Source organism: Oryctolagus cuniculus, chromosome 14 (genome assembly GCF_964237555.1).
Source record: "Oryctolagus cuniculus chromosome 14, mOryCun1.1, whole genome shotgun sequence".
NCBI lineage: Eukaryota > Metazoa > Chordata > Mammalia > Lagomorpha > Leporidae > Oryctolagus > Oryctolagus cuniculus.
Genome location: NC_091445.1, coordinates 59807249 through 59829324, shown reverse-complemented (window position 1 = coordinate 59829324; position 22076 = coordinate 59807249). Strand labels below are relative to the sequence as shown.

The 22076-nt window shown below is 43.3% G+C and overlaps 2 protein-coding genes across 5 annotated transcripts in view; one reads left to right on the top strand and one right to left on the bottom strand.

Annotated features, from left to right (window-relative positions):
• The window catches only part of LOC138845174 (large ribosomal subunit protein uL23-like), a 1058548-nt gene that overhangs the window by 13541 nt on the left and 1022931 nt on the right, over positions 1-22076 (bottom strand). The gene's annotated exons all lie outside the window — the stretch shown is intronic.
• ADAMTS12 (ADAM metallopeptidase with thrombospondin type 1 motif 12) overlaps positions 1-22076 on the top strand; it is a 363744-nt gene that overhangs the window by 128547 nt on the left and 213121 nt on the right. For 2 of the 4 annotated variants that reach the window (XM_002714101.5, XM_070056623.1), the window contains one exon: positions 3465-3618. The exons of 1 other annotated variant lie outside the window; for it this stretch is intronic. In XM_002714101.5, the coding sequence (XP_002714147.2) occupies positions 3465-3618 (154 nt within the window). Of the gene's footprint in view, positions 1-3464; positions 3624-22076 lie in introns of those variants that run through there. One more of the 4 variants, XM_051853839.2, reaches the window with a different exon arrangement.

Below are 22076 nucleotides of genomic sequence, written 5' to 3'. Positions count from 1 at the left end.
GATATACTATGAAGCTGGTTTTCAGGGTGTTCTTTTACCCCCTTTCCTATCTATGTAGTGGGGAACAGGTAGTATCTTCCAGTGCTGTACACACTGTAGTTGTGTATGTTGGGTACCTTTTAATCCAGAATCTTTTTTTTTCTGTTTTTGATTTCAGAATATATCAGTCATATTTGCCACTATGGGAATAAACAAATTGATCTGGTGACTTCTGAGATTTTTCAAATGAAAAGGAATTTCTTTCTTTCCATTCCATTCCCTTTCTCCTTTAAACACAGGAGAGAAGAGAGCAGATTGCTGAGATGACTGCAATGGAGAACACTTCCTTTGATTCAAAGCCAGGACTGGAAATAGAAGAAGGTGATTTTCTTGGGCAGTTAGCTTCAGGGAAAGTTGGAGCCAGTCCTTGCTCTGGAAAGCAAACTGTAGTTAATTTCTTCCAGCATGGTCTGGCACCTGTTAGATGAGAATAGACCAATAAACCAAGGCCACCTGAGTACCAGATGTGCACATCTCTGTGTTTATGTCTTGGGAGCATGGGACACCTGCTAACCTCAGGTAGGAAATCTCCTACCTCATTCTCTTGACAACTAGCCAGTGTCTCTTCATCTCCTTTCCTGACTGTGCCTTCTCATTGACACATCTGTGGTCTCCTGGGGTCAGCAGCCCTGCCTGCCTGTGAGTTGGCAAGACATCAGCTCTCCTAGTCCTTGTCCAGCTTCTGAGAAATGTTGAGGTTGAATAGGTGATTTTTGTGTGCATACTGGTAGAGAAATCTTGTAGAGAAATGCTGGTAGAAGTAAAACTTTAGGAAAACACTTGTCTGTTTTCCAAGACTGCTCATGTATGGTCCACATAAAACCATCAGGATATTCTCAAGTGGAGTCTCATGTTTCTTCTGCACCACCTGGTTCCAACATTCTGGGCTGAAGAAACACCAATAAATCTTTCCTGGTGGAGTCTTTTGGTTGTGTTTTTTTTTTTTTTCCTTTACAGACATCAATAGTAGGTTGAGATCAATGCACAAGAGCTGCCAGGCCCAGCCATCCCCAAGGAGTCCTGGCCTTCTCTGTTTCCATGGAACAAATGAGTTGCATTAGCAACAGGCCCACATTCTCCTCTGTGCCTGCTCGCTGACTCAGAGTGGAAATGGAACTGAATCTCAGCGCTGCATGGAGTCTGTTTCCAACTATTTTGTTGTAATGATTAGATGTCACTCTCTGGGCCTTGTCAGTTCTTTCTGTTCCAGAGGTTTTCCTCTGAGAAAAAATTGTCATGCCTGTTAAGAAATGTCAGCATAAAGCAAATTTTTTCAGATATAGCCACTGTTAGAGCTGTTAGTTAAAGGCATTACCCGTCTGCATTTGTAAAGCAGTTTGCATGGAACTCTGCAAGCTGCAGCTGACTGGATTCTCCTAGCAGCCCTGTGAGGTGAGAGCATTGCCCTCTTTTACAGATGAGGGTGTTGTGGCTCAGAAAGTTTGAGTGACCTATTGAAGATCATATGCTATTATTTAAAAAAAAAAACAACAACACTTTATTTCAAGGCGGAAAGATAGACAGACAAACACACACCACAGAGCTCACAACGTCTGTTTCACTTCCCAAATGCCCCGGGCTGCCTATGTGGTGGCACGTATCCAGTTAGCTGAGCCATCATCACTGCCTCCCATGGTTTGCATTGGCGGGAAGCTGGAGTGAGGAGGCAGAGCTGGGAATTGAACTCAGGCACTTTGATGTGGGACACAGGCAGCTCTACTGCTAAGCTAAATGCCTGCTCCCCTCCCCAACACACAAGCTACACTTATGGCTACCAGTAAAGTGCCTTTTCCCCTATTGTCCTTGCTAGTAAAGATATTTAAAGGTAAGTAGTAAAAACAGGAAGCGATTATGAGATTTATATTAAATCTGGTTATATTACTATTTACCATGAAGCAGACATTCTGAAAGGACACACAGATCATCAGAGGACAGCTGCCTTCTTTGGGGGAACCCCTATGGACTCTTGTAAAAGCTGCTTGGCCAGCCTTCAATTCACTTACAGAGATGAGTAGCCCTGGTGGCTTAGGAGTGGGGAGGGGAACTTGAACTTCATAGTTCTTCAAAGTCTCCACTGAACTACTGTAGTGACCCTGAAAACCTTTTTGCAAGGAAATGACAAAAAATCAGAGCCTAGTGGTGGGTAAAATTATGAACAAAGCCCTTTTTTAAGAGTTTATCATACATTAGCTCACTTAGTCTTCACAACAGTCCTTGACTAGTTCAACTGAGAGATCTGGAACTGAGCAAGTCATTTGCCTAAGGTCACAGAAATGTAAGTGGAGGAGCCAGTTTAACCTCAGAGTCTGGAGTCTGAGCTCCTGACTGATTCAATATAATATCCCAAGTAGATTGTCTAGGGTAAGGCCCTTGTTTCACAGATATCGAATTGAGATCCTAAAAGTTAAGTCCATCCTAGGAGAAGGAATTTTCTAAGCACCTCAAATAGGCACTAAGAAGTTTTCCTTATATATACCTAGGATATACCACTTCTATACTTGACCGCTAAGAGAAGTTACTCACTGACCAGCTTCACCCAATGTCACACTGATTCTCATTTCGATGAGCTGAACATGCTTCTTTTTTCCTGGAAATTGGCAGTGGACTTTATATTTATCCCTGGAATGAAGTCTCAGATCAAGGGAATGACATAATGTTTCTTTATTTTCTTGAGTGAAGAGTTGCATTAAGCACTTTTAATCAAAAGGTTATGTGGACATTTCACTGAGCCACCCACATACAGATAAATGTTCCAAAAGTTATCAATGGACTGTGGGGATATAGGTACTTACTCCATAATCAGGCAGCTGGCAGCCTTGTCTCTTTTAGTTTTTATTTATTTGAGGTGGGGGGCAGAGGGAGAGGGAAAAGAGGTGGGAGAGAGAGAATATGCTTCCATTTGCTGCATTATCCCTCAAATGATCACAACAACTAAGGTGCTGAAGATTGGAGTCAGGAATTCAATCCAGGTCTTGAGTCATTAGTATAGCATCTCAGGTTCTGCATTTGCAGGAAGCTGAAATTGGGAGCTGGATCCAGTTATTATGCCAAGACACTCCAAGGCAGGACAGGTGTCCTAACAACCAAGCCAAATGCTGGATTTAGCACTATTAGTCTGAGGGCCATAGATACCCAGCTGTGGGTATTAGGACAGATTCGTGGACCTGAACAATTGGATGTTACTTTGGAGTGTGTGTATTCAAGACCCTCAAAATGAATGATCTGAAAACATTGTATGATCCTGACTATTCAAACATTTCTTTAACTTATATACACATCCCTTCTGTAATATTAAATGGTAGACTCTGAAAGCACTGGTTTTAGGACTTTCACAGATTATCATGACCCAGATGATTTTTGATTTTTGCTAATTTTCTTTGCATGGAATTGTTTCAAATAAACCTTCTTATTGAATATATTTACAGACAGGATTTTTCCATCTGCCACATGGAGACTTTTTCATTGAGCCTGTTCAAAAGCATCCACTGGCTGACGGCGGATCTCACCCCCACATCATTTATGGGAGGCAGAAGCAGAGAGTTCCCGAGGAGGCAAAGGAGTCAGCCTGTGGATTAAAGGGTACTGTGAGTTGAACATCCTCATGCTCATGCAGTTTGTCCTTTTGATGGTTTCCTTACCATGTGACCTCTTCTTACTCAAGTCTGTCACCTCTTCTCTCGTGTTGGCAGAAAGCATGATCCTTGTAGAAATTATTTCACTTCTCTATTCTCAAGTGTCTTTGTATTCTAAATGAGAAGGGAGGGAAAGAGTCTTCCACATCCTTGCCCCATTGATGATACTCATAAGACATTCATAATGGTGAATTACTTTAAAAAAAAAACTCTTCCATATATTCTAGAGGAAAATAGTTGGAAGACATCATGATATTCGGTATTAGCAATGTTATAATAACCAGGCAGCTCATCACATCTGCATATGGAGGGCCTATTTAAATGTTTGATAATGCTGCTAATGATGTGTGAAGAGAAACTGAAAAAAAAAAAATCAACAATTAGCTGATGTTGAATTCAGCAAAGCTTCCTTCTCTGCATTGTGTTGTGTTTGGTATTCACTGAGCTATGCTCCCTGTCTTTATGGCCCAGGAATGAACTGATCCACTTGTCTCTCTGCCTTGTCCTAAATAGTCTCAGGTAGTTTTCTGAGGCAAATTGACCCAAGCTATTTCTTTGAAACTCTCAAATTCCCTCTAACATGTAGAAGATAACAGAATGCATAAAGAAAGGGTCAATAGAAATTGAGACATTTTCTTAAATATTGTATAGTTTCTCCTTTTCCCAAAGAGGAAAAAGAAAAAGGACAAAGGGACAGATAACAAAAGGAGAAATGATATCTTTATGTCTTAAATATTTGAAATCATTGGACCGCAAAGGGAAATAGGTAAGACGATGAAGAAGTTGGAGAGGATGGATCCTGGTAAGGGTTGAGGAGACTCAGAACTAGAGAATGAAAGCGCCCAGGGACAAGGAACTCCTGCACAGACTTTACCCACACCCTCTGCTAGATGGCAGCTTCCCTGGGAGTTCTGTTGTCTCAGCCAAGTACAGAAGTAATAACAAACTTTTGAGTCTATAATGCTTTCTGTACATAAGATAGCTGTTTGGTCTCTTTAGTGAGCTATTTGAGACTTTGTCCTAAATTAGGTAACTTAGTGTTAATCTTTTAGTAAATCACAGCAGAAGGGGAGAAATACATTATCTTGATGATTTGATTGCTGAAAGTACCTATTCCAAGAATTCATTCTCAATATAAAAATTATGTGCCTCTGTTGCTCACCAATCCAATCACTTAGGTAACTGCCACATTCCTCTTACAGTTTGGTTAATAGAGAATATCCTGTGTGTGTGTTACCTAATAGTTTCTAGATCAAATGTAAGGTCTGGATCAATATAGCAAAGTTACTAGAGCAGTGAGTGGATTAGGCTGGACAACTGCTTTTGTGGGTCGCATTGTTCTGTGAATTGAGTTAAACTATTCCTCATATACCTACCTTGAGCATATCTCTTTCTTATAACTTCTCTGTGGCAATAGAGATGACTGAACATTAATTGAGAAGGCAGAGATATGGAAAGTCAAAAGAACAGGTTTAAAAATATCATCGTCTTTATTAGGTCAAACACCATGCCATGATTATGTTTGTCATGCCATTTTATATTATGCTTCTTGGTTAACCTTAAGACTTTCTAGTATAAACCCTTCTCTGATCCTACCTTAAAATGATCCTTGTATTGTGAATTTATGCACACAGTTAATAAACATATCCTCTTCTACTTGCTTAGAGCCTCAGAATGTTGGAATTAAATAGCTCTTTTGGCAGGAACTTTGAGAGTAACTAACATGGTTGCCTTCTTTCATGAAGGAAGAAATCAAGGCTCAGAGAAGGGAGTGAATTTTCAAAAGCAGCAAGCTAATTGGTGTCAGAATATATCCAAGCTCAAATGTTAAAACTATACTATACTTCGGGCTTTATGCTACCTCACATTTATTCTGTAAACCTTCCTTGAATGTAAATCTTGTTTCATTGACCATTCTCATAAACTCCATTACAGTAGGGACTCTGCCCACAAATACACTGTAACATAGTGTTAAATACAAAGTAGAAGTCCAAGAAACCATTGAAATGAAACTGACAAAGTATGTTTGTAGCCAATAAAATGAAGTTGGAGTATTTTAGCTTCTAATCTATGTAAAATTGGTAAAAAAAAAAGGGGGGGGATACAGAGACATGTCTTTTCTAGATATTGAGGAAATATTCATTATTTGTGATCATTTCTCTTCCTAAGAGAATATTTGTGATTCAATGCTTAACTGGAAGCTAGACATTCAAGAATACCTAATGTGCTTGTAAATATTCTGAAACTATATATCACATTGGGAATACTAAAATCTGGATAGAATAAATGTACTTGGTCTTGCTGAACCAGTTAATTGCAGTGTTCTTATGGCATGTTATCCTGCAGAGATGATGGAATTACCTGACAGTGGCAGTATCATTAGCTGACGTTAACATATACTCCATGCTTCCGTCAACTGATGTTGTGAGACTGAATTGTTATGATTATATAAAAAGATGACTTTTACCATGTATAAAGTATTCTGACTTTGTAATGTTCAAAGCAAGAACACCTTAGATATTTTTAAAAGATGTACTTTCAAAGTAGCCTAATGCTTCAGAAAAGAAAAATGTATCATTACTTTCACCTCCACTTATTTTTATTTCTCACATCAAAAAGTCTGAGGAATAGCCCAATTTCTTTTTTCAGAACTTTAATGAGATGCTATTTTGCTTTAAATTGGTCAGTTTTCTTAATGTGTTTTACCAGTTTTGTTTGCTTTTCTAAGCCTCATGTGTGCTGAGTCTGCCAAAGTTCTTTTCTCTAAGATCAACTTTCTGGAATTTACAGTAAATAGTGGGATAATAGAGTTTGCCGAAATTAAGTCCAGAGAAAATTTCAAAATCTCATGTTATCAACAAAAGCAAGGTCCTTTCCTTTAGACTTTTTGGTGATAATGTGATCATACTGGGACTTGAGTAGCTGTTACATGGAAATGTCTCAGGGAACCTGGGTTCCAGAAAGCTAGGGAAGTCAGATGGATTAGCTGACAGGTAGGATCATCTATGGCAGATAAGATCAGAGGCTGGGGTTTCATACCTCAGGACCCTAGAATAGAACCAGAATCTAGCTCCTGTCATGCATGCTTATGTGCAAAATTTAGGCGTTAATTCAACAGATTTTTGATTGAGTAGGCTGTCTGTGCCAGGGGCACTCCTAGGCTCTGTGGGTACACAATTGTGAGTAGAATATAGTTGTTGGTCTGAAGAGCTGATAGCTTGGATATAGAACATGGGTAAGTAGGAATCTGGTCCTGGATTTTTCTTCATAATATAGTGTAAGACCTTGAGGACACAGGGAAGAAAGCATGTATTGGGCTTTTTATTGCTGTACTTTATTTTGTGTCAGGACATGCAGTTCTAATTCACTCATTTCTCTGTTGTACAGAACTCCACTACACACTTGATCCTGTCCCTTGTGAGTGTTTCTGAACTGATTCCAAGTTTGGGTTATTATAGCTTCTATTGCAAAGACAGTAGTATACAACTCCCTTGTATGTTTCTTGATAAACAGGTTCATAGGATTTTATTCCACTACCAGGTGTCCTGTGAGTTATTCAACTAGTAGGTGGGATAAAATCAGTAAGTCATGGAATGAGGACATCTATGATTTTACCAGGTAATGCAAAATTGTGATCTGAAGTTGATGGAGATAACAGTTTCACTGTGGAGCTTGGACTCCTATGATACATGATACAGACATCCCAGGCTACTGCTCAACTACTGAACCAAAAGTACACCCCATAAACTTCTCTTTTAATTTCATTTTCCAGGAACTCATTCAAGCCCCCAGATAGGTATTTGCTTCATCTACCCCACTTTGACCTTCTCAGCCTTGGGACCATCAGTGGCTCTGACAAGAAAGTGACAATCACCTAAAAAACAAAAATGAACTCTTAGCTTCAAAGCTCCACGTGGCAAATAAACCTCTGGTTTGATTTTTCTTCTTTACTCCATGTCCTCCATCAACCCACACTATTACCAAGTCCTGTCATTTCTGTTTTTGCCTTCTAAATAGGTTTCCAAATCTGCTGTGCTTCCCGAGCACCATTCCTGCCATGGCTCACTCACATCACAACAACCCTGTAATTAGCTTCCCTGCCCTTGGTCTCCCATTAGAAGTCAAACATGTTTGTAAAACACAAAATAGACCGTAGACCATGCCTACAGCCTGTGTATTCTTTACCCTCAGGAGAAAGGCCCAGCTCTTTGGGAAGCTTTAAGAGCTCCTTTGAGTGGCTCTGCCTGCTTCTGCAGTTTTGTCTCATTGTCCAACATGCAGCTTGTGCCATCTGGAGCCAGTTTTTGGTTTTCAAAGATGCCTTGCTTTTCATTGCCTCTAACACTGGTTCAGAGGTTCCTTCTGCCTGAAACTTTTTCTTCTCAATTTTTTAAAAAAAAGATTTGTTTATGTATTTGGAAAGCAAAATGGTAGAGAGGAAGAGACAGAGAGAGAACTTCCATTTGCTGGTTCACTCACCAAATGGCTGCAGCAGCCAGGGCTGGCCCAGACCAAAGCCAGGAGCTGGGAACTCCATCCTAGTCTCCTACATGGGTATCAGGGGCCCAAGTACTTGGGCCATCATCTGCTGCCTTCCCAAGCAGACACTTACATGTGCGATGCCAGCATCACCTGGGTGGCTTAACCACTGCACCCCTTCCCAGATGTTTTCCTTGGTTGCTTCCATTCGTCCTTTAGGATTCATGCATGGCTTCCTTCAGAAAACCTCCCTGACTCCCCCACCCCCTTCTTTTATAAATGCTACTCCTGTGACTCCTAGCAAGACTCATTGCAGCTGCTTTCTATTCTACTCCAGACTCCACCATGTGGTGAGTGTATGTTCGTAGCCTTCTCTGGACAGATAGCTTGGTGATGACAGGAATTGTGTCTGCAATTCCTGGGTATGCCCCCAAGATCTAGCAGAGTTGGTCAGAAAAGGAACTAAAAAATGCTGGGCTTGTAAGTATTGAACTTACTGATCATCTACGATGTCCTTGATATCTTATTCATGCTGATACTTTGCTGATAGAGAGCCAGTTAATCCCTTCCCTGAGGGAAGTTAGTGAACTCTATGAAGGGCTGATTGATTGGCAGTGGCTGATACTTCTTGGAGAGAGATACCCAACAGAGATAAAAGATGTGTTAAAGAATATGACTTGTGGCCTGAGGTTTTAACTAAAAGAAGGATGACTTAAGATTCTTATTTTGGAAAAACACAGAGACTATATGGATGACTGAATCGATGGAATGAACAGACAGAAAAATAAGACAAGTGACTTGATTTACTCAACAAGCTCCTAGACTGTGCCAGAAGTGAGGTACTTGGAATACAGGCAGTGAACCAGGCAGGAACGTGGAGATGGAGGCCTGAGAAAATTATTGGGTACAGAGTAGGTGTGTTTTCTAGGTTCATATAGGCAGAGGCAAAAGCCTTAGAGACGAGGCCCTGAAGACCAGGTCATTTAGCTATGCCAGCCCTAGCAGAGTGCTGGGCTCTGAACCTGTAACACATAGTGCTTTCAGCTTCCTGTGCGGAGTGGAAGCACAGATTCTCCTCTGGCTCACAGAACATATGTCTGTCAAACATCATCTAATCTTGTTTCCTGCTCTGCCTCTTTCTGGGGTCTGCTTCCCCCTCCACAGGACTACATGGGAGGACTGTTGTGTCCCTTTGTTGAGCTCATTCTGCATTCTGATATGACTCCTGGTTACCTTATGCCTCATTGCCTGTCGCTCTCCTCCTCTCCTGCCTCCTTGAAATGGGCTCACTACGAGACATTTGCGCTGTCTGTTCCTTCATCCCAGAATACTCAAGGTTTCTTCAAGGGTAGTTCTCAAATCACTTCATAGAAACCTACTCTGATCATCACCTAACACAGCTTTCTGTCCTTCTGTCCTCACTTTGTAAGCCCTTTATCCTGTTTTTTTTTTATGGTACATGTCATCATGATCTGATGCTATTTTACATACCCACTTGTTTCTTGGTGTACTGTCTGCCTTCCCCCAGCTAGAAATGAATTCCATGCAAGTGAATTCCTCCCTGCTTTCTTTATCTGCTGTGTCGCCAGGCCAAGGGCAGAGCTCTCCAAAGTAACAAGCACCTGGTAAATGCTAATGAATGAGTGAATAAATGAATGAAGGCATCTAGCCTCAGTGACTTGTTGAACTTGTATTTAATTTCCACTCCAGACTCATATTCTATATTCTAGGTATCAAACCCAGCATTTGCTGTTTAGTAATTGTTTGATCAATGTTTGTTGGTTGATAGAATGAGTGAATGATGTGTACTTGCAGAAGGGGCCTGCAACTGTGAGTAGACACAGGTCTCACCTGTGCTGGTGGTCTAAGCGTCCCAGGCGCACTCTGAGTCACTGAGGCAAGGCCCCTGTGGTTTGGGGGCAGCTGTTAATGTTAACTAGGTATTTGTCCCTCAGCTGGATTAAAGCCAGTGTTTTGGCAAATATTTCTACTTTCACATAGTCCCATTTCAGTGCAACAGCTGGAAGTCTCATAAATAACCATAAAATTATTTCATGAGGAAGAAGGAAGTTGACTTGTTCGATCTGCAGTCAAATATTTGATAAAATTATCAATGTGCTCCATGTTTTCAATTTCTTCTCTGAAGTCAGAGAAATGGATCCCTGGCGTGCTTTCTGGGCTGATAAAATGAAAAGGTCTAGAATTACTAACAGCGGTTTGTATCATTGATCAGTTTCCTCCAAGAAATGTTGATTTGATGCTTTCCATGGGCCAGATGCTAAGGGATACAGCTCTGAACATGCCATGCTGAACCCTGCCCTCATGAACGTACAATCTAGTACAAAAGGAGCTTAAACAAGAACTACAAAAATCTATCTTTATGAGTGACATGCTGTGTGCATGCAGCAGATAACTTGATGCTATCAGCAGGACTGGAGAGGGTCTTTGAGAAAAGCCTTCCATAAGAGTGGGCGGAGATTCTTAGGGAGCCTTTTCCCCTCGGATCATTTCTGCTAATATTTCTGGCATTTGAAGAATGGTGCCTATTTTTATTCTGAATGGTACCTCCCCCACGAAGTTCATATTTTGTACTGACCCCCAGTAACTCATTGTGTGACTTAGATTTAGAGAAAGGGTCTTTAATAAGGTCACTGAGTGAAATGAGGTCATTAGGATGCTTCCTCATTCAATAAGACTCATCCACATGAGAGGAGGACATTTGGACAGAGCCATGTAGAGGGAGAGGAAGGGCCTCATAAGGATACACTGTACAGCTGCCAGCCAAGGACAGAGGCCTCCAGAGAAACCAAACCTTCAAATACCTTGAGCATGGGCTTACAGCCTCCAAAACTGTAACAAAAGACACTGGTGTAGGTCACCCAGGCCTTGCTTGTAGTTCATCAGTACAGGTTTCATCAATACAGTGTCCATTGATCAGCCTAACTCTGCAGACTGTGAGCAGTCAGTTATGCTGTGCCAGCTAAAGCGGGTTGTACACTAATCAATAAGGTCTGGTCAGGGCTGGTTTCACAGCCCTGTGACTGGTGGAGTTCATAGGGCCTCACACATGGAAGATATCCATGCTTAGGTTTTTGTGCTCTGTGGTGGCCATCTTGTTCTTTGTAAACAAAGCCTGATGGACAGTGGAGCCTTGACTCACATTGAGTCCTGCCTCTTGCTGCCTCCCCGCCTTCCAGGGTATGGGTCTCGGTCACTTTCCTCTATCCTCTTGACTCCCCTTGCTTCCTTTCTGCCCTGATCCCTGTGACTCTGTGTCTGGGGCAGTAACCAAGTTGCATCTGTGGAGGAAGTTTGGGTTCTATCATTGTTCTTAGTCACCAGCAAGGACTGGGCACAGACATGGAGAAGGTAAGGTTTGGGTATGCATCCTATAGTGTCTTGGAGTGGGACATGGGTACCATCTTTCCTGTCCCAAGCTGGCATTTGAGAAGCAACTTGGGGTACTCAAATACCATCCAGATCTCAAACATAGCCTGGTGCCAAGTTTGTAATCCTTCAGGGTCACCTCTCTGTGATGAGTGGGGTGTTGGTCCCATGGGAAAGAGAGGTTGACACCCCTAGCCCTGGCCCAGGCTCTGATTTTTTCATTTTGTACTGTGTTCCTCAAATTATGTAACTGGGGTCTGGATTAGAGTTGCTAAAAGATTAAAGTGAATCTGATATATATTAATGATATGCCCGAGACTGCTGTATAATTAGCCATAGATGGAAAGCAATTATTATTATTACATAATCATTATTTTTAGTCTTGCTTATATGTTGGCAAGTGAGTCTTGAATTTTCATCTTTTGATGGTAGGGGTTAGAGAGAGAAATAGACCAGGAAGTCCTGATGACTCTTGGTTGTTCCTTGACTGACCCAAGTTACATAAACCCCAGCCTATGTTTCCTCTTCAGTAAGATGAAAGAGTTGAGGAATCCTTGTGGATTATTTTAATTCTCATGACCATCTTTGTTTACATTCTGCAGTATTTATAAATAAATCATTTTTGGCACTCACACTAGTGTGGTTTAAAATCTGTTAGGTGGGTTTGTACACACTGTCATCTCATACCTAGAAGAAGAAGATCTTGACTCATCTTTCCAGTAACCCCAGCACCTGGCTCCCAGCTGCCTTCTCCACCTAAGCCTTCTTCCTCCTGTGTCCCCTTGCCCATCCCAAAGTCACACCTGACTTAGGAGCAAAGACCACTGCTCCCTGACTCAGAAGGGCCAGCCAGGCCCATAGCTGAGGCAGCAGAGCTTCAGGGGTACACATTAAGGGGTGTGGCTGGCCCATCATCACAGACAGGGACATGCAAGGGGTGATGGTGCAGTCCCAGAACCTGAGTCTGGACCCAGGATCACCCATACGTGGGGAGAGGTGAGAGACTGATGTTGTAGCCTGAACCAGGGCCTGCTTATCTGGGGCAAGGCTCCTCGTGCACAAGTCTGGTCTGTGAGGTCACTCAGACTGACACTCACACTCAGTGTGAAGAGGGTGCTTGGTCCCAAGGACTCCCCATACATTTGAGTGGTGTCAGAGACAAGGGGCTGTCAGTTCACATTCAGGACCTAGCATGTCAGCTCAATGCAGCCCCAGTGGCTCGTGTGTTTCCTATTTGTATGTGTTATGCATGGATGTATTTGTGTTTACGTGTGTTTTTGAGTATGTGACTATGTGGTGTGTGTGTTCATGCGTGTATGTGAGTTTACGCACAGACGTGTTTATGTGTTGTGTAGGTGCTGCTGTTTGTGTTGATGTGATGTGTGTATTTATGTGTGACTGTATGTTTATGTGTGCGTTTATGAGTGGAGTGTGTGTGCTGATGTGTGGCATGTGCATGTATGTTTAAACCTTCACCAGAAGCACACACTCTTGGTTCCAGGAGACGAAGGCATCCTGCCCCGCTGTGATGACTCAGGGATTCTGGAAGTTCTTTCTGTTCAGTTTCCATCCCCCACGTGGAAAGCCTGCTATATTCTCTCAGCTGACAAAGGGGTTTTGTTGACCCTAACTGGGCAAGCGGCAGGCCAAGCCCCTCAGGAAGAAAGGCTTTCTCTTGCAATGTCAGCCCCACCCGCAGCCCCACTGCAGTTCCGAGGGAGTCACTGCTGCTGAAGTGACTGCAGAAGGGGGCAGAGGGTTCATTGTCTGTGAAGTCACATCCTCCCCACCCCATCACTGAGAGGCCATTGAGATGGGAACCAGCCCTTTGCACCAGCTCCTCTGGTGCCAGCACCAGCCTTGCCCTTGAGCACTTCTCTCCAGTGGGACCAGCAGGGCAGAGGTTCTGTCCACTGGCTTGTCACCCTTGACTGACACAGCAGGTTCCCATGGTGCTGTTTTGTCATGCGCAAGACTCAGCCACTAGTACCAGACTGGGAGGAAGCTAGATCGTGATACATCTACATGTAAGGGGGCAGAGCACCCCAACCATGGCAGGTGAGAGCCAAAAGCCCTCTCTCATGACCACTGTCAGCCTTCAGGTCTCTTTTGCCCTCATGTCCCCTGGTAATGTGCAGGAGGCATCAAAGTCACTTCTAGTTTGTACACTTTCATCTCGTGGGATCTGTCTCAATGCAAGGTAATCATTAGCTTGGTGGGAAGGGATACAGAAGCTCACCTGATTGTAAAGGTTCTGCTCTTTACACCCGAGTAACAAAAGATCAAAGGTCAGGGCCCACAGGGACAGAACAGTAGATGTGCTGCTCATAGTCCTGGCTTGGAGAATGGCATTCCTTGGGGGGCTGGTAAGAAAGCAGGTGTTGGCTCTCCGAGGAGTGAAGCCGTTATCAAAACACCAGGGGTCCCCTCACCACACACCTTTTCCTGGCTGCCCATGTTACGATAAATCCTCTGAGACTTTTCTCCACACGTCAAGGGGTCTCTCTAGGATTCTGTGGTTGGGTGAGCATGTTTGTGTCCACCATAGTCTGGGGTCAGCCCGAAGGTCCATCAGAGGACCCAGGCAGATCTGAATTCCCACTTAGCTGACTGCCCGTCGGCAGGTTACTATATATTTTCCTGCCCCTGCTACCTTTTGTTTCTGTTTTCTCTTCTGTAAACCCAAGACGATGAAGAGGTCAGGAAAGGGTGGGGTGGGGAGCTATGGAAGCACAGTTCCTGAGCTGCAATTCCAAATTCCATGGTCCCTGAAAATCTATTCTTCTCATGAGAATTCGGCAGATTCATTTAGCAGCAAAATCTGACCTGATCTGATGTGAGGTTGTTTATGTTTTTAATTTAAATCAATTAACAATTCTAGATATACTCTATACTGCAGAAACATCTGTGAGTTTGACTTCAGGGTGCTATCCTAAACCATGGTTGGATGTCCTGTAATAGAGAAGATATGTGATCCAAATGATGTTTTAAAAATTATGATAAAATACATATAACTTAAAGTGTGCCATTTTGACCATTTAGAAAGTATTTATGTATTTGAGAGGTAGAATAGAGAGAGAGAGAGGCAGAGATCTTCAATATACTGGTTCATTCCCTAAACGCTCTCAACTGTCAGAGCTGGGCCAGGTTTATGCCAGGAGCCAGGATCTCCATATGAGTCTCTCATGTGGATTGTAGGAGCCCAAGTACTTGAGCCATTCTTTACCGCCTCCCTAGGCATGGCATCTGGGACTTGAACTGGCACTCCAACATAGGTTGCTGGCATTCCAAGTGGCAGCTTAACCCGCTGCACCACAACACCAGCCCCTTGACCATTTGTAAGCATAGAGTTCGGTAGTATTATACACATTCACATTATGCAACCTTCCAAACTCTTCTCCTGTGCTGAAGCTCTGTACCCACTAAACAACGCTATCTCATTACCCACTTCTGGTAGCTCTTGGAAGCTACCATTATACTTTCCAAATTACTGCTATAATTGCAAAATTTTTGAATTCCAAACTGCATCTGACCCCAAGGATTTACAGTAAGGGATTATGGACCTTAACTAGGGCACGGGAATGGTTAGCATCTGACAAGCCCCACTGCATGGGAAAATACTGGGAGAGTAAGTTCTGATCTTGCAGGGATCTGCCCCCTACAGCTCACTGTTTCCTGACACTGGGTGCCCATTTGTAAACGATGGCTAAGTGCCAAGAATCATGACTCCTAGCTTCTGACTATAGCAAAGAGAATGAAAGTACTAGAATGGGATGTTTAATATACCCTCCTTCTTGCCTATCATTCCCTCCATCTTGGTTTCCAGGTAAGTGCAGGGGCACACCTTGCCAATTGGTAGTAGCATCTGCTTTTCATTTCCATCTGTAGAACCTGACACAGAATGCTTTCACAGGGAAAATGCATTGAAATCTTCATTTACACTGACCCAGTGGGGAAGATGCTGACAGCCTGTCTAGAGCTTGGTAGAGGATGGGGAAGTCCGGGTCATTCTCCAGGCATGTCATACAAAGCAGTAAGGCTTACTCCAGTGCTCCCCAGTATGTCACAGCACAGAGACCGGTGCTGAGTCCCAGTTTCTGTTGCCAGAATGAGACATGGAGTTCTTTACATGTGTGAGTGAAAGGACAACTTGGGCTTATCATTGAGAAACCCAATAGCAGTGAAGTACCATGGCAGGAGTGTCTTCCCCACAACTACCAATTTTGTAAACATCCTGGAAAATGTTGATCTTTCTGGCTGCAGGAGGCTTGTACTTTTATCCCCTGTTTGTAATTGTAGGGGTAAACATAGATGCTGGAAGAATTGGAAGCCCTTTGACACAACCATTGTGCAGAACATAAAACACTCTGATAGACAACCCCTGGTAAATATCAAATAACCTTAATACCAGAACTTCCACTTTTGAGTTATTTAAAATATATAAAGATTTTTTATGCTTTAAAATGTATTATGTTAGGGGCAGGCATTTGGCACAGTGGTTAAGTCACAGTTTGAGATGCCTGTATCCAATATCAGAGTATCTGGTTTCAAGTCCCGGTTCTTCAGCTTTCAATTCAACTTTCTGCTAATGCACACCATGGGAGGCAACACGTAATGGCTCAAGTACCTGGGTCCCTGTCACTCACCAGGGAGACCCAGTTTAAGGTCTGTGCTCCTGGCTTTAGCCTGGTCCAGGCCTGGCAGTTTCTGGCATTTGGGACATGAACCAGTGGATGGAGTATCCCTGTCTGTCTCTTTCTCTCTGCCTTTCAAATAAAATGAAAATAAATAAATGAGACAGATTACATTAGTTTGGATGTGCTTTTTATAATACTACCATTTTTAAAAGATCTTGTATAAGAATCTTTTGTTGTCAAATAAAATAATACTAAGTAGATAGCTTTTACTATTATTTGGCCATGGAAAAATCAGGTGATCAGTCTCCAGCAATCTCAGTCTACATGGAATATTTCAAATTCATAGTGACCAAGACTTTATGGGCTCCAGGGGTTTGAGTCCAGCTACAGAAGTGGCTCCCTCTCCTGTCGTCTCCACCATGGTCACAACTGCTGCATGACCTGTGCTGGATGCTCACTGCCCTCTCCAGCACCTTGGAGCTAGGATATAGTTCCCTGAATAGGGCATGAGTAGCTAGGACTTTAGGAAAAACAAGAAACAGATGTTGGCTGGGAGCTCAGACAGGACTGGACCAGAAATTGATGCAACATCTAGAGTAGGGGCCAGATGATTGCAGCCCACAAGCCAAAGTTGTTCCACCACTTGTTTTGTATGGGTTGATAGTTGAGATTGGATTTTAGATTTTAAATGGCTATATGCCAACTGATTATTAAATAATTTACATGGTATCCCAGAGAGAGAGAGAAGAGGAGAGGAGGGGAGGGGAGGGGAGGGGAAGGGAGGTGACATGAGGCGAGGCGAGGTGAGGCGAGCCCTCCCATCTGAGTTCACTCTCCATGTGACTACAGTAGCCTTGGCCAGCCCATAAGTGGAAGCCAGGAACTTAGTCCATGTCTTCAATGTGAGTAGCATATTCTCAATCAATTGAGCTGTCACCTGATGCCTCCCAGGGTAAACATTAGCAGAAAGCTGGAGTGGAGCCAGGAATTGAACCCAAGTACTACGATATGTGATGCAATGGACATAAGCAACCTTTTAACTCCTATGCCAAATGCCTGCCCCTATTTTTGTATTATTTTAAAATAAAATTGCAGATTTTAGCCTGTCCCTTTAGAGATTAAGATGATGAATCAAAATTCTATAGGACATATAAAATTACACAATTAAAGTCTAAAAGTATTTTAGTAATTAAGCAGCACATACAACAACAGAAGAAGACATAAGGAGAAAGAGATTGAGGGAAAAGATTTTGTGACACCTTTTGCCTCTTACCTTTCTCTCCGTTCACCCCTTTCTAAGGAAGAATTAATTTTTATTCACACACACACACGCGCACACACACATGTGCACTTACACCCTACCCTAGCAGACTTTGATAAAATAATGCCATCTTGTGGCTTTGTCTAATATTGGTACCTCAACAATGTCAAAGATAGGCTATTTTTGCATCTATTGGCATAAACCACATATAATCCCACTTCACACAGAAAGTTTCAGATTGAGCCATAATCTCTGCTATCCTAGGATGCGTAGTGTGGTGGCTTTGTCAAGAGCACCAGGTGGAAGGATGGAGCCTTCAGGTTCGTGGTTTTCCCGTGGAGTTTCAGAATGGAAGTTCTCCCCCAGATCCACCCTTGATTATTGTTATATTCACATACTCTGTACTTGTGAGTCACAATCCACACACACAAATTGATTTCCAACCTTGTTGTTCTGAGGCTTGAGACGGGGTGTCATGCATCTCACCTTTGATGATACTTCCTTTGATGATACTTTTGGAGATTTGTCATTGCTAACAGGCAGGATCTTCCCAGTTGCCTGCATCCCAGACATTCCTCTGGATGATACCTCTGAGTGTTCAGAACACTGCAGAGCAGGAGGCCTCTGGATCTCATGGCCATGCTCTGCCACTGGGGAGCTGGAACTTATTTTCCCATTAAACTCTTGTTCAGTTTGCTTTGCTTTGGAATGTGTCCCCCAGAAAGCATGCTGGAACTGTAAGGCCCAATGGAGCAGTGTTGGGAGGTGGCATCTACTGGGTAGTGCTTAGGTCATGAGGTCTCCCCTCTCAAGGACGGATTCCTATCAGTCATGAAAGGACTTGAGGCTGCAGAAGTAATTATCCTGCCTGCTCTCTTTTCCTCCCTTCTGCTCCGGGGGAACTCAGCCAGAAGGTCCTCCCCCAACCCTGGCACCTCAGTACTGGATTTAGCCTCCAGAATCACGAGAAATAAATTTCTCTTGTTTATAAATTACCCCATCTCACATATTCTGTCGTAGCAGCCCAAAATGGACTCAGACAGTGATTTGTAAATTATGCTTTGTTAAAGCAAATTAAAGTAGAGATAAGGCCTGCAAAATCCCTGAATAGACAAAACCAATTAGGTCTTGAAAATAACCTTAACCTTCCTAAAGATACCAATGTAAGTGAAATGCTCATATTAGAGAAAACAGAATTTAATCTCAACTTAGCTGCAGCCAATTAACTTCCAGTTATATAACTAGCGACTCACAGAGGGATAGGCCAAATAAGGTAGTTTAAAACTGAAACCAGTGATGTCTTTTCTTTGTATGACTTCTGCACACTTCTCAGTGGCACCTCAAAGCCAGCTCTGGTTTGGAGCTGCCCATTCATGAATCCATGTTTGCTTAAATAAACCTTTTTAGAATGTTGGGCCTCAGTTTACCTTTCACAATCTGTATACCATAATTTTTGAAAACTTCATGCAGGGTAAGGAACACAGGAGTACTTCAGAAAGTTTGTGGTAAAATGGAACTGTAGGATATATTCATTTTGATGAGAAGAATTTTTGAAATCTATACATTGTTTTTGCATAATACATATTTTTCATGAACTTTTTTGAAGACTTCTCATCTAAATATCATTCTACTCTTCATCACACAGAGCTGATATTGTTAACACTTCCCATGTGGTGCTGATTCGTTTTGACAGGTACACCCATGTATATGGACATGTATGTGTACACATTTCTAAATACATATTCAATAGATGGGATCTGCGGTACTTTGTAAATGAGATGACCACAGTGGGAGGTATAATGACTTGTCCAAGCATACCTGAGATTACTGGGTAATCTTTATTCTAGAAGTTCTTCCTCATAGCACCTGTTCCCTTTCCTGCATGCTGTCACAAATCTCCAAGGATTGAGCTAGACTTTCCCAGCCTGGGCTGGTAATAGGCTTTATGGAGAATCCTGGTGATAGCCTCAACTCATGCACACAGAGGCACTGTTTTACCTCCCCAAGGAGAGGTAAGATTTGCAGGGCAAATGACTTCCACAGCCAAGGAGGCCCAGGGGCTGACTGCACCCAAATCCAATGCCTAGCACTCACATGGGAGGACGAGGATAGGGTCATCAGGCAGAAGCTTCTGGAGTCTAAAGGTTGTAAACTGTGGAGGGCACACAGAGTGGGCTTGGGAGGCTGTCTCTGATGGGAGGGGCCCCACACTCACCTTGGGGGCCACCTTGACTTCTCAGTCCCTGCACAGCAGAAGACCAGTTCTCTTCTGAGTGCCCTTTCCATAGTCAGTGTTTGACTCTGCTCCTCCCAGGATTCTTCCTTTCTACTGCTCTCTTAGCCTGAGGATTTCAGCTCAAATGTGTTATTTCAGTAAACATCACAAGCTCAGTAACTTCCTGCTGCCTCAGGGAATCCCGCAGTGCACAAAGACTTTGGGCTTCCTTCTGGGAAGGAGGTGGCTACCCACAGAAGGGGCCCTGATGTCCCACACACATTCAGCCATCTGCATCTTTCAAGGGCACAACAGGACCTGGAGCCAGTTTTTATACAACATATTTGTTTTTTTTTCCCTTTGGAAAACATGAGGGATTGCAATCTTGGTGCTTTTGCTCAATTTGCAAATATTCGTTGAGTGCCTGCATTGGAGATGCTGACGATCCCCTATAAATACGATGGGCACCACCCACTCAGAGGTCCTGCTGGCAAAGAAACAGTTAAATAGTAATACAAAAGCCCCTAACTAACTGCAACCCCATAAATCCTGGTACCGGATGTGCAGGGTGACGCAATGGAGGAGAAACACGATGGGATGGTCTGTGGCACTTTTAGTCTGAGAATGAAAAGTCAAGCAGAGCCATCCATGCAAAATCCAGGAAGATGTATTCCCAGAAACAGAATGCATGCAGGCCTCAAGCACGGGGACATTTTAGCTGTTTGGGAAATTGTAGAGGAGACCCCTTTGGCAATGAAAGGAAGAGAGTTGGAGAGGGAAAGCTAAGAGCCAGCCTAAATAAGCATAAGCTAATACTGAAGTGTAGTTATTGAAAGCCTTGGGAAGTCTGGAAAGTGGAAATATAGAGCTAAGGACAATGTGTAAAGTGAAGGCTTGATTTGCTTTGGGTTTTCTCTCTAAAGCAGGGCTGCTCACAGCCAGAAAGCAGCAACCTTAACGTCCTCCTTCAGAGAGGCAGCTGCAAAGCTACAAGAAGCCTCCAAGAAGAGAGCAAAAGGAGACTGATTCCCTCTGGGGTGACTGAGCATTCACTCAGAAACTCAGGGACACATACATGCCTGTTTTCCCTGGCCAGAATTATTCCTAGTCGGGAGAGACCTATCCTTGACCCAGACACAAAGAAGCAGTGGCATCCTTGGTTCATTACAACCAGACCAACCCTGCCTTGCTGGTCTGCTTCCTAGCCTTGTTCCCCACAGTGAATAGCGGCGTGGAGTAGAGATGAAGGCATCCTTCATGGGAAAGTCCTGGAGCTGACATGATTGGAGGTTGATGAGGCCAGGAGAAAAATGGTGGCTGGTGAGGATCCCAGCCAAGGGGATGCCTCATTTTGACAGGCAGATTTCTGGACAGGGCCATCCACAATTCTGAATTCATGCAGCATCAGAGAGTAAAGTCATTTTCCAAACTGCAAGGCATGAAACAAATGTAAAGCATGATTTTATCATGGTACTAAAGATGAATTGAGGATATTGGGTGGTGAGTCAACTGACCAGAGACTTGAAGGTCAACCTTGAAGGAATTTAGGAGCACACATCTGCAGCCTTCTGTCTCAGGCCTTCTCAATAAGCCTACAATGTGAGTGACATCAGTGTATTCATCAAAGAAACAGAGCTCCAAGATTAGTTCACTGGACACACCCCCATCCAACTGGATTGCTGCCTCTCAGGCCCTTGCTCCTGGATCTTTTCTGGGAGACATTGTACACCCCCAGTCTGTTGGCCAGTGGGAGGTGGCCTGTTTCAACACAGGGAACTGTGTGGTCTGGAACAAGTGACTCAGCCTCTCTGAACCTCTGTTTTCTTAGCTGCAAACAAAAAGAATTAGAGATGTATTTTCTGACATAGGAGTGGTTTTTTGAACTGAAGCATTTGTCAGAATCTACCAGGCAGCTTGTTAAAACTCGCATTGCTGGGTGCAGTACTCCCTCCTCCCACTTCAGTTTCTGGTTCACTAGGTCTTGAGTAAAGTCCAAGGATTTGGTATTTCTAACAAGTTCCCAGGAGATGCTGATATTACTGGCCCTGGGAGCCTACTTTGAGAACTATGCTTAAGGTGTGTTCAAGCTGAGTTGTAGCTGTGATCACCAACCTCACAAAGCCTTGGCTTCCTCACTGACCTATCTATCAAGGCCATTCACAATGGCAGCTGTGTGCCTGTTCCCCTTGGGGCTCTAAATTGTGCCCCACTCCCGATTCTGCCTCTCAGCCGATGTGATCTACTTTCAGATGCTTCCTCATGGCTTCTCTCAGCCCCTTTCCTCCCTCCCCCCAGCCTGGCAACCTTATACACACAGAGCTCTATGTATTTTTGAGAATTTTGAGCTCTTCCATGGCAACAGTTTGCTATCATAAGTGGGTAAAGTTCCCAGTAATGCAAAATCTCACTCTTTGGTGCTGGATGAG